This window comes from Danio rerio, chromosome 16 (genome assembly GCF_052040795.2).
Source record: "Danio rerio strain M-AB ecotype USA chromosome 16, GRCz13ab, whole genome shotgun sequence".
Lineage (NCBI taxonomy): Eukaryota > Metazoa > Chordata > Actinopteri > Cypriniformes > Danionidae > Danio > Danio rerio.
The window spans coordinates 49,250,697-49,268,795 of NC_141036.1; the positions used below are offsets into that span (position 1 = coordinate 49,250,697).

An 18,099-nucleotide genomic window follows, 5' to 3' on the forward strand; every position below is an offset into this window, starting at 1 on the left:
TAAAAGGTAAATACATAAAATTAATTTCCTAGTGATAGGTTGCAATTGGAAAGGCATCCACTGTGAAAAACATATCCTGGATAAGTTGGTGGTTCATTACGCTGTGGCGACCCCTGATTAATAAAGGGACAAAGCCGAAAAGAAAATGAATAAATGAATACTTAAAATGAAAATAAATAAATAAATATGATATAAACAATAAATATAGTAAATTAAAAAAAATTAAACAAATTAAATAAAACAAATAAAATAATAAAATAAAATAATTAAAAATAAAATGCTTTTTTTAAGATTCATATTTGCTAAACTAATCAATAAACAGACATTTTTTTCACAATAAACAGTGTTTCATAAAATAAAATATATGCATGCTAACAGATCCAATAATCCAATGCCTCTTGTGATCAATCCCATTAGTAATAGTTCATCTATTTGAACATCTCTGCAGCTACCCCCCCCCCCACCCCCCCCCCCAGAGTTAGAGGTGTTTGTTGTTTGTTGTAATGTTTGATGGTCTCTAGCTTATCTGAGCGTTAGAGAGCGGCTGCTGCTGCGGAAGGATCAAAGCGGCGTGTAAAAGCCATGCTAAAGCGCCTCTGTGCTCCCTCAGGTGATAACAGGTGAAACGCTCACTCGTCTCGCCATCAACACAGACACGCAACACAAGGTTATCAGCATTTCCCAGCATGCTTCAGCACAGACTAACGCCAGCACAGAAGCTGACTTTGACAGGGGAATGTTGGAGCGCTTTGCTGTAATGTCACCAGTGCTTATAATGGCACTAAATAAGAATAGTTCCACACACACATATACACCTTTTCTTTGCTTGCTGTTACTGTTGTTAAATAATAATAATAATAATAATAATAATAATAATGGTTGTTTTTTATTATCCTTATTATTAACAACAACAGCGATAACGTCAAGGGAAAGAATAATTAATGTATTAGTTTACTTGGAATACTTTAGAAAGATATTTCACAGAGTGAAATTATATGATTCCTTTTATCCTTATTAATAAATATACAAAACATTATTTCTAATATATTTTATTTAAATTAGATATTACATACATATTTATATAATAATAATAATAATATTGGCGACACGGTGCCACAGTAGGTAGTGCTATTGCCTCACAACAAGAAGGTCGCTGATTTGAGCCTTGACTGGGTCAGTTGGCGTTTCTGTGTGGAGTTTGCATGTTCTCCCTGCGTTCGTGTGGGTTTCCTCCTGGTGCTCCGGTTTCCCCCACAGTCCAAAGACATGCTGTACAGGTGAATTGAGTTGGCTAAAATTGTCTGTAGTGTATGAGTGTGGATGAGTGTGTATGGATGTTTCCCAGAGATGGGTTGCAGCTGGAAGTGCATAAGCTGCTTGAAACATGTGCTGGATAAGTTGGTGGTTCATTTCGCTGTGGCGACCCCGAATTAATAAAGGGACTAAGCCAAAAAGAAAATGAATGAATGAATGAATAATAATAATAGAGGAAGAACAAGGAAATAAAATGTTTACCACAATATATTTATATCACTCGAGTCCTTGTATTTAATATTTATAAAAGGTATTGAAATTTTTTTTTTACTTATTTATTGTTGAGGAAACAATCATACATCTATGAAATTTGATTTTTTTTTTCAAATATTTCCCAAGAGTTGTTAAACAGAGAGATTTTTTCAACACATTTTTAAACAAAAGTTTTTATTTCTATAACAAATTTTTTTGCCTTTGCCAAGATGACATATTTGTGTATGATGACATGATGACAATATAAAAGTGCATATTATTTTACTTATTTTACAAGATATTTTGCGAGACACTTCCATACAGCTTAAAGAGACATTTAAAGGTCTAACTAGGTGAATTAGGCAAGTCATTGTATAACAATGGCTTGGTCTTGCGTAAGGGGGCTAATATTATTGACCTTAAAATGTTTTTCCAAAAAATTAAAAACTGCTTTTGGGGGAGGGGGGGGGGGGGGGGGTGAAGAAAAACTGCACAGAAAGACTTTAAATATTGACGATAATAACAAAAATAAGGTAAACTGCGACTGAGAAAGACTCTCTTCAATGATTATGCCTTGCACCATTTATTTAAATGTACAGTCAAATAAAGTATTTTCTTCTTAACAATAACAAGTGCTTAAAGTACTTAAATAACAAGTGCTATAAAATGCTTTCTTTTAAAGACATTTGGACCAGAAGTTGGAGCTGGTCCAGTGGAGGGGGCTAAGGGTCTGCTGTTTGACCAATTAATAAAAATATCAGGTCACCTCAAATTGATCGCTCCACAGGAAATGTGCATTTAATTAATGCTCCGCTGTTATTATTTCACACAACCTCAGTCAACATTTTTAATAAAAGTAATTAGATTATACTTTAAGAATACTTTAAGCCCTGGCATACACTACACCATTTTAGCTTATTCAATTTACCTCTAGCGCATGTCTTCGGAGTGTGGGGGCAACCAGAGCACTCAGAGGAAACCCACATCAACATGGGGAGAACATGCAAACTCCACACAGAAATGCCAACTGACCCAGCTGGGGCTCGAACCAGTGACCTTTTTGCTGTGAGGCGATCGTGATACCCACTGCGCCACCACATCACCCTTGTATATATATATATATATATATATATATATATATATATATATATATATATATATATATATATATATATATATATATATATATATATATATATATATATATATATATATATATATATATGCTAATAAAAAAATTCACAACACAAAACTCCTAAATATGCCCACTTAAAAGCTGTTTAATAAGTAAAAATCATGCAGTGTTACCCTCAGCAGAGCTCAGTCTCTGGCTCTGTTCTGTGGTCTGCTGCTCGCTCTCTCTCTGGGCCTGCTGGACGCTCTCTCTCTGCTCCTTGGCCTGTTGCATAGTGTGTGTCTTGCACATCTTCCTCAGCTCCTCCACGTCCGTCTCCGAGTCTCGAGTCCCGTCTCTGGTCAGTTTAACCCCCTCAGCGCTGCTCTCCTGTGCTGCGGGCTCTCCTTCAGTCTGGCAGTGGGGTGTTTGCTGGTGGTCCCTGCTGGTGGGTTCATCCTGTATGGGTTTGGCAGTGTCTCCGGCTGGTTCTCCATCATTGTCCTCCTCTTCTGTATGGCTCTGAGGCTCCTGGAGGAGGGTCTGGACGGACTGGGATGAAGCTCCTGAAGATTTATCCTCCTGCTGGAGCTCTTCTGTGGACTGGTGCTCCTCACGGATGGGTGAGAGCTCTGTTTCGGTGAAGACGTCTTCAGAGAAGGAGCCCTCGGTGCTGCGAGGGGCAGTGCTGGCACTGTCATAACGCTGGTCTGTCTGATGTGAGAAGCTTGAGAACACGGCTTCAAGATCCCTGCATTGCAAACGGAGAGAGAGAATTAGAGATCAAACTCATTAAAAAATTATATTGCACAACTCACTGTGCGTTAACTTCTATGTGATGCGGCTTTGGATTGGTCTCATACACTCTCAGAAATAATGGTACGAGAGCAGTCACTGGGGTGGTACCTTTTCAGAAAGTACACATTTGTAACTTAAAATTCCTTATTAATACCCCTATATTCTAGATATTCGTACCTAAAAAGCACAAAAGTGTACCTCTTGAAATTTTTAAGGTTCTAATATATACCTTTGAGGTACCAATATGGACCCTTTAAGCAAAAATGTGTCCCTTTTGAAAAGGTACCTTGCCAGTGACAGCTCTCGTATCGTTATTTCTGAGAGTGTAGTAGTAACAGCATTTATATTGTATCATTTATTATCACAGATATTATCACACTAGAATTGCACAGATAGACATAAATGTCTGAAATAACAAAATAAAATATTAACAAGACTATGTTGTACTTCCGTGTGACTGAAAAAAAATGCATAAATTAATTAACTGTAAAACTAATATTAAACTACTATATAAATATATATAAATATATATATATAAATATATAAATATATATATATATATATATATATATATATATATATATATATATATATATATATATATATATATTTATATATATATATATATATACATACAGTTGAAGTCAAAATTATTAGCCCCCCTGTTTAATTTTAATTTTTTTACATTTTTTAAATATTTCTAAATATAATAGTTTGACTAACTCATTTTTAATAATTGATTTATTGTCTCTTTGCCGTGATGACAGTAAATAATATTTGATATTTTTAAAGACACTTCTATACAGCTACTAATTAGGTTAACTTAGCAGGTTAGGGTAATTAGGCAAGTTATTGTATAACAATGTTTTGTTTTGTAGACAGTCGAAAGAAAATATAGCTTAAAGCAGCTAATAATATTGACTGTGAAATGGTTTTTAAAAAAATAAAAACTGCTTTTATTCTAGCCGAAATAAAACAATTAAGACTTTCTCCAGAAGAAAAAATATTATCAGACATACTTAAAAAAGAAAAAAATCAAAGGGAGTTTAATAATTCTGATTTCAACTGTATACACATACATTCCATCCTGCATGAAATAAAAAAAACACATATAACATTATATAATAATATATTTCTATTATTACATTATTATTAAGCATTCAATAATAATATTAAACAATACATATTATTATTATTATTGTTGATAATAATGATAATAAAAATGATAATAATATCTTTAACATTATTATTATCAATAATATTGTTATTATTATAATCATTATTATTAATATTATTATTATCATCGTTTTATTTTGCAAATAAATTTGTACAAATTATTCATTATTATTATTATTTTTTTATTAGTGTTAATAAAAATAATAATGTATTTAACATTATTATGATTATTATTATTATTATTAATTTTATTATTATTATCATCATTTTATTTTGTAATATTATTATTGCACATGTAAAAAATAAATATAACTATATATTTCCATTATTATATTATTAAGCGCTTAACAATAAATACATTTATAAATAAATAAATAATTTTATTTGTACAAATTATTTTATTATTATTATTTTTTATTATTATTTTTATTTATTCATATATTTTTAGTGTTAATAATAAACAATAATAATAATAATTAATGATAATAATAATTTGCATAATATCTTTGAATAATAATTTTTAATAGTAGTAGTAAAAGTAGCAGTAGTGGTGTTGCAGTACTGGAATTTGAAGCCAATTAGTAATAATATTATTACAAAATTTATTAATAATAATTCATAAAGAGTTATTGTTTTTTTCTAGTTTATTAACATTATTGTTTTAGAATAAAAACAGTATTACATTTATTTATAAAACCTAAAATACTTAATACAACAGCATAATATGAACCCACCTCCAAACAACAAGTGTACAACTTCAATATGCATTGTAGCATAATATGTGACCAATGTTATCATGACAACCATAGCGTGCATTTGATTCTCTTATGCTGTTTCCCAGCACCGTTTTGCTTCTGTGTCACAGTATAAAGTCTAGAACGAACAAAAAATCATATAGTGATGTCATTTTAATGCAAATTAAGTGAGAAACTGAAACACAAAAGCACAATGACGTCTGTCTGTCTGAATGATGCTTAGGTAATTTTATATATATATATATATATATATATATATATATATATATATATATATATATATATATATATATATATATATATATATATATATATATTATATTATATATATATATATATATATATATATATATATATATATATATATAAAGTACATGGAAGGTGGATAGTAGTACACAATCCAAACCACTTGGAGCAATTAATAAGCATACAAGCCAACATAAAAGTGCGTGAATGAAAAGTAGGTCCCTCTGTCTGTACATCTGCACCATCAAAAGCGCCTGTGCTTCACAACCGAGACCCTGCAGTGAACCTCGTCTGACTGATGAACCAACCAACACAGAGCTCTGAGCTGAATAAAACACAGCATCATTCATAAACCAACAGAGGATATAAATATCTGGGGGTGGAAACGCTGCTAAAATCATTAACTTCTTATTACAAATCGAAACGGCTGAGCAATTCAGACGTAGGCGGTTGAATTCATGCTTCATTAACCTTAGAGTAAAAATCCATTTCCCGTATAATAAAGCCGAACGCTGGATATCTGAAATAATCGCACAGCAGCACGGTTTCTCATGCTCACTGCAGACAAAATACAGATTTGTCACATGAGAGATCTTCAATCTAGATGAAACGTCGGAAGAGGAGTCCAATTAATAATGCGTAATGCTGAAGCAGTTTTTGTTTTTCATAATCTTTCACAATCAAAACTACTCGTTTGGTGGCTCGAGTCACTTTTATAACTGAATTTTGTTCCACTTATAGTGAGGGTATTTACAATTCATTGATGATTTCTACAAATTTAGAGCGATTTGATTGGATTTGCAACTAATTTCGATCCGATTTCAATTAATGATTCAAATCTTTACTTAAATAAATACATTTAATGGATTATTTAAATATGAATGAGCTTCAGGCAAGTAAAATCCAATCTAACAATGTTTTCATTCAAGTGAATTAAAGGTGCAGTATGTGCCACTCAGTGGTGGAACTAGGTACTGCACTCCTGATTCAAAACACACGCAAGGGCAGGTTGCCAGATTGACGACACCAACAGGATATTAAGTTGATAATATCAACAGATATTAAGCAGACAGTCTACTAATACTCAAATGTACCATTAAAATAAAGTGTTACCAAAACAGCTTTAAAAATTAAAAACTGCTTTTATTCTAGTTAAAATAAAACAAATGCAACTTTCTCCAGAAGAAAAAATATTATAGGAAACACTGCAGAAAAAAATTCTTGCTCTGTTAAACATGAATTGTGGATATATTTGAAAAAAGAAAGAAATATTCACAGGACGGTTTATAATTTAGACTCTTTAACTGTACATTTTAAAACATATAGATGGAAACAAGCTTGTGTGTAGTGAGTGGTCTTACGTCACAGAATCCCGGATCTTGCTGTCTATGATCTCTTTGTAGACAGCGGCAGACTGAACCTCCTCTAGTGGACACATGATGCCGTACTCCTCACAGCCTTTTTCCAGAACCAGAGGGTCCGTCCGGTGAGGGTCAAACATGATGTTGTTGGGTGTCACCAGCAACACCCCACTAACAACACCCTGTGAAACAAGGCAGAAGTACTGTGTATCAGATACAGCTTGCGTACTTTTATGCTTTTATTCAAGATGTATTATAATGCTGGGTTCACACTGAAAGCAAAATTAATCATTTGCACATGTATATTACATGCAAAGTCAATGCACACAAATTTCCACCAGGCAGTGCGAATGATGTGGAACAAATAAACAGAATTCTGTGTTCAAATAATTTGAAAACATTCTGCAAGTAAACTTTAGCGAGTGAGACATTGCTCCACATTTGGTGTAAAACCAGCAGAACTCTCAGGTAGAGATCTGCGCGGGACTAAATTTTTAATCCCGCTCCCGCCAGGTTTTATTCCGAACCCGACCCCACCCGCTTATATTTGTCGTCCCGCTGTCTGACCCGCCCTGTTTTCTACACGTCACGACCGTTCCCGCTAAGGGGGGTAGCGTTGGAGGTGATGTGTTTGTGAACAGAGGAGCAAAACCAAAAACCACCCAGCTACATGATACATAATCCAGACATCCTATAACAAACTTTCTGTATAAACACACACACACACATAGACACACAGCACCAAGCTAGCGACGCACAGCATCACGCTCTCTCTCATTCACACACAAACACACATACATAGACAGCACCAAACTAGCGACGCACAGCATCACGCTCTCTCTCTCATTCACACACACATTGACAGCACCAAGCAAGCGACACACAGCATCACGCTTTCTCTCATTCACACACATACACACATACATAGACAGCACCAAGCAAGCGACACACAGCATCACGCTCCCTCTCTCATTCACACACATACACACACACACACACACACACACAGACAGCAACAAGCTAGCGACGCACAGCATCACGCTCTCTCTCTCATTCACACACATACACACACACACAGACAGCAACAAGAAAGCTACACACACAGCATCAGGCTCTCTCTCTCATTCACACACATACACAAACACATTGACAGCACCAAGCAAGCGACACACAGCATCATGCTCTCTCTCTCATTCACACACATACACACACATACACACACACACATTGACAGCACCAAGCTAGCGACGCACAGCATCACGCTCTCCCTCTCATTCACACACATACACACACACACACAGACAGCACCAAGCAAGCGACACACAGCATCACGCTCTCTCTTATTCACACACATACACACACACATTGACAGCACCAAGCAAGCGACACACAGCATCCCGCTCTCTCTCTCATTCACACACATACACACACACATTGACGCACCAAGCAAGAGACACACAGCATGACGCTTTCTCTCATTCACACACATACACACACATACACACACACACACATTGACAGCACCAAGCAAGCGACACACAGCATCACGCTCTCTCTCTCATTCATAAACATACACACACATACACACACACACATTGACAGCACCAAGCTAGCGACGCACAGCATCACGCTCTCTCTCATTCACACACATACACACACATTGACAGCACCAAGCAAGGGACACACAGCATCACGCTTTCTCTCATTCATTCACACACACACACACACACACACACACACACAGACAGCAACAAGCAAGCGACATACAGCATCACGCTCTCTCTATCATTCACACACACACACACACACACACACACAGACAGCAACAAGCAAGCGACACACAGCATCACGCTCTCACTCATTCACACACATACACACACACACATTGACAGCACCAAGCTAGCGACGCACAGCATCACGCTCTCTCTCATTCACACACATACACACAGACAGCAACAAGCAAGCGACACACAGCATCACGCTCTCTCTCTCATTCACACACATACACACACACATAGACAGCACCAAGCAAGCGACACACAGCATCACGCTCTCTCTCTCATTCACACACACACACACACACACACACACACACACACACACACACACACACACACACACACACACACACACACACACACACACACACACACAGACAGCAACAAGCAAGCGACACACAGCATCACGCTCTCTCTCTCATTCACACACATACACACACATACACACACACATTGACGCACCAAGCAAGCGACACACAGCATCACGCTTTCTCTCATTCACACACATACATAGACAGCACCAAGCAAGCGACGCACAGCATCCCGCTCTCTCTCTCATTCACACACATTGACAGCCCCAAGCAAGCGACACACAGCATCACGCTCTCTCTCTCATTCACACACATACACACACACATTGACAGCACCAAGCAAGCGACACACAGCATCACGCTCTCTCTCTCATTCACACACGTACACACACATACACACACACATTGACAGCACCAAGCTAGCGATGCACAGCATCACGCTCTCTCTCTCATTCACACACATACACACACACACAGACAGCAACAAACAAGCGACACAAGGCATCACGCTCTCTCTCTCATTCACACACATACACACAGACAGCAACAAGCAAGCGACACACAGCATCACGCTCTCTCTCTCATTCACATACATACACACACACATAGACAGCAACAAGCAAGCGACCCACAGCATCACGCTCTCTCTCATTCACACACACACACACACACACTTAGACAGCACCAAGCTAGCGACACACAGCATCCCGCTCTCTCTCTCATTCACACACATACACACACACATAGACAGCAACAAACAAGCGACACACAGCATCACGCTTACTCATACACACACATACATACGTGTGCTCACTCGCTCGCTCGGGAGCGATATTGTTAGACTGCCCGCTCCCATTTAAATTACACCAGTTATTGACCGCTCCCGTGCTTTATTCAGAAATGTATTCCCGCGCTGCAAGAAATCTGGTCGGGTCCTACGGCTCCCGCGGTACAGCCACTAGAATGTAAACTTCTACTCTCAGGTATCCCCAGAATGTGTATATGAAGTTTCAGCTCAAAATACCTCAAGGGTAGTCTATTATACCATGCTGTAAATGACCCTTTTGGGTGGTAGCAAAAACCACCAACCTGATTTCACCAAGTAGAACATGTTCCTGGATTAACATCTATGTTGATCCTGGAACAACATTCCAATCAGCCAATCAGGATTTAGGGATATGTTTTATAGAGGTGTGAACCTATACTGGGCTCACAGTTCGGTTATGATTATCATGCCATAGATTCGGTTCAATTCGATATCTCGGTGCATCACGGTGCATTGACGATGCTTTCCATACACAGTGTTATATTTTGGGGGGAGGCTATAACAAGCTGTCTTTATAAACACACAGACACACAACACCACACTGTCTCTCATTCAAACACATACACAAACATAGACAGCACCAAACAAACACACACACTTAAGCCCTCTCAATATGCATTTAGCAATATGAGCGGAGCAACAAAAAAAAACAAAAAAATTAGAAAAAAATAGGCCCTTTTCCGACGGTCCCTTACTGAGAACTCTGCTCCGCGTGAGCTCTCCCGGCTAAACGCATATTGCGAGGGCTTAAAGGGAGCAGTGGTCGTAATATCGAGCGAAAAAAAGAAGAAGAAAAAGACAGCTGTGGAACATAACCTGCTTTGTCTTTTTGTAGGAAACTTTAGATCTTTTTAGGGTAAGAGGTTTTTGAGTGATTGCCGCTATAACTGAATGTGTCTGGAATATCGAAAACAAAACCAACTTAACCGCGTTCATTTCTGGCGCCCCACTGGATGTACAGCGGCCTTAGCATTTCCCTATACTGCCTATGCCACGGGCCGGCCCTGAGTTGGTGTTGTAAATATCGTTGTAAAATACCGTTGTTGGTGTTGTAAATACCGGCGCTCACCTCCCTCGCAACAGAGCGCATAAGAGATAAATGACGTCAGTACATAATAACCGGTTATGATTATTACTGAATCGATACTGAATTGTCCGCGTCTGCATCGCGGTGCACCGAAATTTTTTTTTATTTTGACACCCCTAACGTTTTACATGACTGTTATCCAGCTATTATTCCCCTTTGCTTTTAGGACTAATTTATAGTTATGGTTGGGTTTAAGGGTAGGGAATATATATGGACTACATTTTCGAATATAAATGATGTTCCAGGATCAACATAGGATTGCATCGTACTTGGCAAAATCATGACGTGCTAGAAAAACACACAGTTTTTGTGTCTCTCTTTAAATGTAAATGAGCTGCTCCATGCCTCCTTTAAAGAAGAGGGTGGAGTTTTTACGGCATGTGCCTAGTTTTTTACCTGAAGCAACAATCAAAACATCTGCATGCACTTTGATGTCTTGTCAGTGTATCACTTGACAAATATAACATGGAGCATTGTGTTCAACACAATGTCAACTGTCAAATCCACAATATTACAAGCACACAAAAAGCTCAGAAACAGTGCTCACTAATATAGAGAATAACCTCCTTTGGAGCGGACTTTGTGTTTGTAGATCTTTTTAACGTTGAAACAGCAACATGATGCTCCAAAGGAAGGTTAAAGGGACAGTTCACGCAAAAATAAACAATAAAAATATACTGAAGAATGTTGTTATCTGGCAGCATGGTGACTCAGTGGTTAGCACTATCACCTCACAGCAAGAAGCCCGCTGGTTTGAGTTCTGGCTGGACCAGTTGGCATTTCTGTGTGGAGCTTGCATGTTATCTCCGTGTTCATGTGTGTTTCCTTCGGGTGCTCTGATTTCCCCCACAGTCCAAAGACATGCGCTATAGGTGAATTGAATAAACTAAATTGGCCGTAGTGTGTAAGTGTGTGTCAATGTAAGAGTGTATGGGTGTTTTCAAGAACTGGAAGGGCGTCAGTTGGGTAAAACATGTGCTGGAATAGTTGAATTTCGATGTGTTGACCCCTGTAAATAAGGGACTAAGCCGAAGAAAAATTAATAAATAAATGAATGTTGGAAACTGTTAACTATTGATTTTAATAGTAGTTGTTTTTGCCTACTGTGGAAGTCAATGGTCACCAGTTTCCAACGTTCATTAAAATATCGTCTTTTGTGTTCAACAGAACAAAATGAACTCAAACAGGCTTGAAACAAGTCAAGAGAGAGTAAATGATGATAGAATTTTCATTTTGTGTGGATGACACAGTGGCTCAGTGGTTAGAACAGTCGCCTCAAATCAAAAAGATCGCTGGTTCAAGTCTTTGCTTCACCAGTTGGCGTTTCACTGTGGAGTTTGCATGTTCTGCCCGTGTTTGCATGGGTTTCCTCCGGGTGCTCCGGTTTCCCCCACAGTCCAAAGACATGCGGTATAGGTGAATTGAATAAACTAAACTGGCCGTAGTGTATAAGTGCAAGTGTGAATGAGTATGTATGGGTGTTTCCCAGTTCTGGGTTGAGTTGTAATAGCATCCAATGCGTAAAACATATGCTGGAATCGTTGGTGGTTCAATCCGCTCTGGCGACCTCTGAAATAGAGACTAATGCCGAGTTCAGACTGCATGATTTTAGCCACGATTTTGACCGAAATCACAGGCAAATCGCTGTTAGTGCAGGTGAGTGACAATCACACAGTGTGAACTATCAAAGAAGCAATCTGAGAGAATCGCCGATGAGTTGCCGATGCCTGTGAGATATTTGGCGTGCTAAACATCTGGAGCTGTTGGTGATTCAAATCATGTCATGTGAAATGAGTTTTTATTGAAAATAACATCAGGGATCGCCTACAGCCAATGAGAGAGCAGCAATCACTTGCGTGTGTGTGTACATGCAGGCCAGCGGGAGGTTGAGGGAGAAATTAAAAGCGATCATTTTCGGTTTGAACCCATGAAATGGAGGAAAAACTAGTGGAGGTTTGACAGGAGCACTCGTGTCTGTTTGACGTTTGATACAGAAAGTTAAAAAAGGAAGTTGAGGAGAAATTGCTAATTCCCTTTAAACCCAGGTGAGCAAATATATACATTTTCTACCTCATTAAAAGCTTCTTTCTCGATATGTAGTGAATAACAAAAGATATACTATGTATTTTTGGCTGTGAGACGTAGTTTGAACGAAGTTGTCGGCGATTCTTTCTATTGTAAAGTCATGCAATGTGAAAGCCCCTGTCGCCGATCCATCTTGCAGTGTTAACAAAGCAGCGACAAAACGCTAGCCCAGATAGTCATGCAGTGTGAAAACATCTGTGACACAACTACTTTGAAAATCATGCAGTCTGAACTCTGCATAAGCCAAAGGAAAATGAATAAATGAATGAACCCCTAAAGTGTACAAAACATAAGACCCTTTTAGTGTGGCTTCAGCGTTAATTCGGTTAATGGCTAATTAAAACAGCTCTGAATTGTTGTTTTGAACAATTAATTAAAGTAACTGGGTCACAAGTCAATACTTGTTGGTGAATCAGGGCACACTGATCACGCAGTAGCACAAAACGAATTCGCTCTACAAGTGCTGAGGTGAATGTGAGGGCAGGAGTGTTTTGACAGCGTGAAAGAAAATCATCTCAGCGCTAACATCATTACACTCGTCAGGCATTGAGTATTCACTAAGGAGAACAGATCAGTGCCGGAGACAGAAGCTCAACTCCTACACTTTAAGCAAAACTTGGAGCTCCTCGCTGTTTTGCAGTCTTTTGTTTCCCCAGAGGACGGCAGAAAAGGCAGGGGTCCTGATAATGACTAACCTGAGGACTCCCCCATCAGTTAACTTTGTGCAACTTTGGAGACATTGCCACCAGAAAAGTCAAAACGCTGACTCACCTTGCCGTCTGTGATGTACTTGCAGTTGATTTTGAGGAACTTCTCTGTCAGCGCCTCCTCTTCTTCCGAGGTGGAGGAAACCACACGGGATGAGCGCAGGGCAGAGAGGACTGGAGGAGCGGGAGCATCGGAGCGAGGAGGACCATTAGAGTCCTGAGAGAAAGAGATGAGACTTATTAATATAAGGAAATGGCAGATGCACACAAACATCAAAGCATTCAACAATAAGCAGATACACTGTGGCTCTTAAACAATGCTCAATTGGTACAAAGGGACCCAAGATGTGCGGTGAAAAAATCCCTTGCACCATTAACCTGAACAGTTGAAACTAGGGTTGGGCGATGTCAACCAATTTGGCATCGTACAATGTCTAATGTGAAACCAAATCAAACCAAATCATACATAAATAAAGATAAGTTACACACAAATTACCACCTGTCAATCACTTTTTCTGCCTGCATGAATAGGCAGAGTGATCTGTGTCGTTATAATGGCGCCAACAAACTTGGTTAATAAAAAAAGGTGCACAACCAACAAGAACCAACCAACAATATCTGAGGTTTTCTCGAAAATTACTAAATACAAGCGTGAAAGCGAAAGATTGAAACTGTGTACTGATGCTGTGATAAGCTACCTGATAGATTCAAAAGACAGAAGAGTCGTTAGACATGGATAAGATTAATTAAGTATCACGTTTAACAACTATAGTGAGATGCGATTCATCAGTACATCCTTGATAAACTGTCCGACGTGCACTGCTCTCTGGGTGAATGCTGGATATCAGAGTCAAATGTGCGCATAGCCTACACTGCAACACATGACAGAGTGTGTGCTTGTGGTCACGTGATGTGCATTTTCAGCGGTTTAGTATGGACGGAGATCTTTTCAGAAATGCTAGATGAAATGCCAGTATGGATGTGGATCATTGATGCATTATTGTAAACTGGGTCTAAGTGTGTATTTTTTGCGAGTGGATTTCTGCTGCGACGGGGGCGGGGCAGAGAATCGCGATGCAGGCTCAGCATGGTGATGTCTATCGGCATCGTTTATCGACCCAACCCTAGTTGAAACAAGGACAGAAAAATCCTTTAGGTCTTTGTACACTAAATACTGAAATTTTCTTATGTGTTTTCAATTGCATTCACATCCGAAAAATTTGTCACATACACAAACCTTGAAAAAATATACTAAAATATACTAAAATATCATGGAAAAAAAGCATTTTTTATTTACATTTACATTTAGTCATTTAGCAGACGCTTTTATCCAAAGCGACTTACAAATGAGGACAAGGAAGCAATTTACACAACCAAGAGCAACAATGAATAAGTACTAAAGGCAAGTTTCAGGTCTGTAAAGTCTAAGAAGGGAAGTGTTAGTAGTTTTTTTTTTTTTTTTTTTTTTTTTGTACAATTAGTGTGATATTCAAAGAGGCAATTGCAGCTTAGGAAGTGAAGTGGAGACTAAATAGTTGAGTTTTTAGTCGTTTCTTGAAAATAGCGAGTGACTCTGCTGTTCTGATGCAGTTAGGGAGTTCATTCCACCAACTGGGCAGATTGAGCGTGAGCGTTCGCGAAAGTGATTTTTTCCCTCTTTGGGATGGAACCACGAGGCGACGTTCATTCACAGAACGCAAGTTTCTGGAGGGCACATAGATCTGCAGAAGTGAGTGCAGATAAGAAGGAGCAAGGCCAGAAGTCACTTTGTAGGCAAACATCAGAGTTTTGAATTTGATGCGAGCAGCAACTGGCAGCCAGTGCAAACGGACTAGCAGCGGAGTGACATGTGCTCGTTTAGGTTCATTGAAGACAACTCGTGCTGCTGCATTCTGGAGCAGTTGAAGAGGCTTGATAGAGTTAGCTGGAAGCCCAGCTAGTAGAGAGTTGCAGTAATCCAGTTTGGAGAGAACAAGAGCTTGAACAAGGAGTTGAGCTGCATGTTCAGATAAGAAGGGTCGGATCTTTCTGATGTTATAGAGTGCAAATCTGCACGATCGAGCAGTTCTAGAAATGTGGTCAGAGATTATATTTTTTAAACTGAATGTTGTTTTTTAACACAGCCATAATTATAAAATTACTAGTAATAGTAGCAATAGAAATACTAGAATGGGAAAAAAGTACATTTAATCAAAATAACCCAAATGCATTGAGTTAAAATAACCCATAGTTGGGAAGGTGCTATAATAACATATAGTTGGGTTACATTGGAGGTATTTTTAACCCAACTATTTTACGGAGTAAGTACACAGTGCATAAGTGCATGGTGTATAGTGTGCCATTTAGGACGCAACACAACAGTGTTTCTCAACCACGTTCCTGGAGGACCACCAGCTCTAAACATTTTCTATGTTTCCTTAACCAAACACACCTGATTCAGATCATCAGCTCGTTAGCAGAGACTGAAAAAGCTGTAATGAGTGTGACAGACAAAAGAGACCAAAACATGTAGTGCTGGTGGTTCTCCAGCAACGTGGTTGAGAAACACTGTACTAACATATCATGTCTAAAAGACATGCCAGGAGTCGATTCCCCTTATCAATTCTGATCTCTGGAATCGACTGTTGAATTCTCACAACACAGGCATCGAGAAACTCATTCGTTTTAGAATTGGCTCCCAGCCTTACATTGTAATGTCAAAACAAGGCCTTACAGTGGGCAAACTTTTGTACAGTAGTGCACGTCCTTAGGAGACACTCAGAGTCCACTTTAACAACAGAACTGGATCAACCTGAGCAGTAAAATGTTCCTATTGGTTCATAAATCACATTAATCCGGTATAATAATGGCCTCATCCTTCACTTACTGTGACGCAGAAAGCAGCACAAGACTCTGGGTATTGTGTGTGTGTTGGTGCATGCATGAAGCCGACAGAGGGAGCAGAGTGTGGGTGCTGGGTCTCCTGCAAACATGACCTCCATCCCACAGCTGTCTGACTTCCTCCGACAAACACACGTAGACCAGACACACACACATCGCGCACACACACAATGAGCCTACTTGCTCAAACTGACAGTGATGTGCCAATGCTGGGCTAGTGAGAAACTGCACAAGAGACCACTGTCCTTTTCCTTTTCTCCATCTGAATGCAGCAGTGGTATTGTTTACGCCAGAAGATCCGTCATAACACATTATGACACTTCTGTGATTTACTCACTACTAAAAACACAGACAAAAACATTCAATAGTGCTTTTGAAGCCCATTCAGTCAAAATTATTTTTAAATACATGTTCAGCAGACATAAAATAGCTAAAAACTGATATGGGCTGACATGATGGTGATAAATGTATAGATTTGTAATCACAAATTACATTTCAAGAGTTCACACTTAGCTGATGATTGACTATAAAGCTTGTTTAGCATACTTTCCCGGGAGAGAGCCCTGAGCTCATAGCTCATAAGATCCTTAAGCTCAGGGCTCCCTCTCGTTTACAAGGCGAGAGGGGAGTTTGAGCTTAGGTAGATCTCAAGAACTCCCCTGCTGTAGTAGCTAATGAACAGATAGTGATTGCTCTTAAGAGATAACTTCTTACTATGAGCATGTCTACGGTGCCGATTTGGATTAGTCAGATAACTTAAGTTGCATGTGTTTGGATGGTGGGAGGAAACCCAGGAGAAACACCACGTGAGCACAGGGAGAACTTGTAAACTCCGCAACTCCGTAAGGACTAGAACAAGTGGCGTTCTAGCTGTGAGGCAACAGTGCTACCCACTGGGCCACAGTACCACCCATCTAGGAATGGAGGAGTAGGGGTGGAAGGGGGGATTCTTCAAAACAAAAATGGCTGTTATATGGAACTTAGTGTATTTATAGTGGCTTAGGATTCGTCTGATTGGTGAATCATAAACTGAATAATGCGGGACCGACTGCAAGCAATCATAAGCATGTGATCCTCTCGTAATTAGTTTATGAATAAACTTCACCTAAAAAAAAAAAAAAAGAGATTTATATATTTCAAATTAATATCGAAAAATGGCTGTTTTTACACCACCACCACTAAACCTTTGAACGGTAAAGCATTTATAATCTGTTGAAGCCCTCATGAATTATTAGCCCCCTGTATATTATACACCCGGCATGAGAAGGCGCAAGACATGTATGGCGTGATTTGTTGCAATTTTCAGACCAGCACAACCCTAATTTTCACGTTTTGCACCATGTTGTTTAAATAGCAAATCCATTTGCACCAATTTGTGGACTCATGGGTGTTCCGGTCTATAAAGGAAGTGTGTTATAGTGCATGTTAAGGGAATTTCAGTTTATTCATGACAATTTGCATTTGTAAAA

At 38.7% G+C, this 18,099-nt stretch overlaps 1 protein-coding gene across 9 annotated transcripts in view; it reads right to left on the reverse strand.

Moving 5' to 3' along the window:
* oxr1a (oxidation resistance 1a) overlaps positions 1-18,099 on the reverse strand; it is a 310,698-nt gene that overhangs the window by 44,732 nt on the left and 247,867 nt on the right. For 7 of the 9 annotated variants that reach the window (XM_087286150.1, NM_001114444.2, XM_087286149.1 and 4 more), the window contains 3 exon segments: positions 13,815-13,967; positions 6,957-7,138; positions 2,815-3,371 (listed from right to left, as the gene is read on the reverse strand). In XM_087286150.1, coding sequence (XP_087142276.1) covers positions 2,815-3,371; positions 6,957-7,138; positions 13,815-13,967 — 892 coding nt within the window. 9 annotated transcript variants of the gene reach the window in all.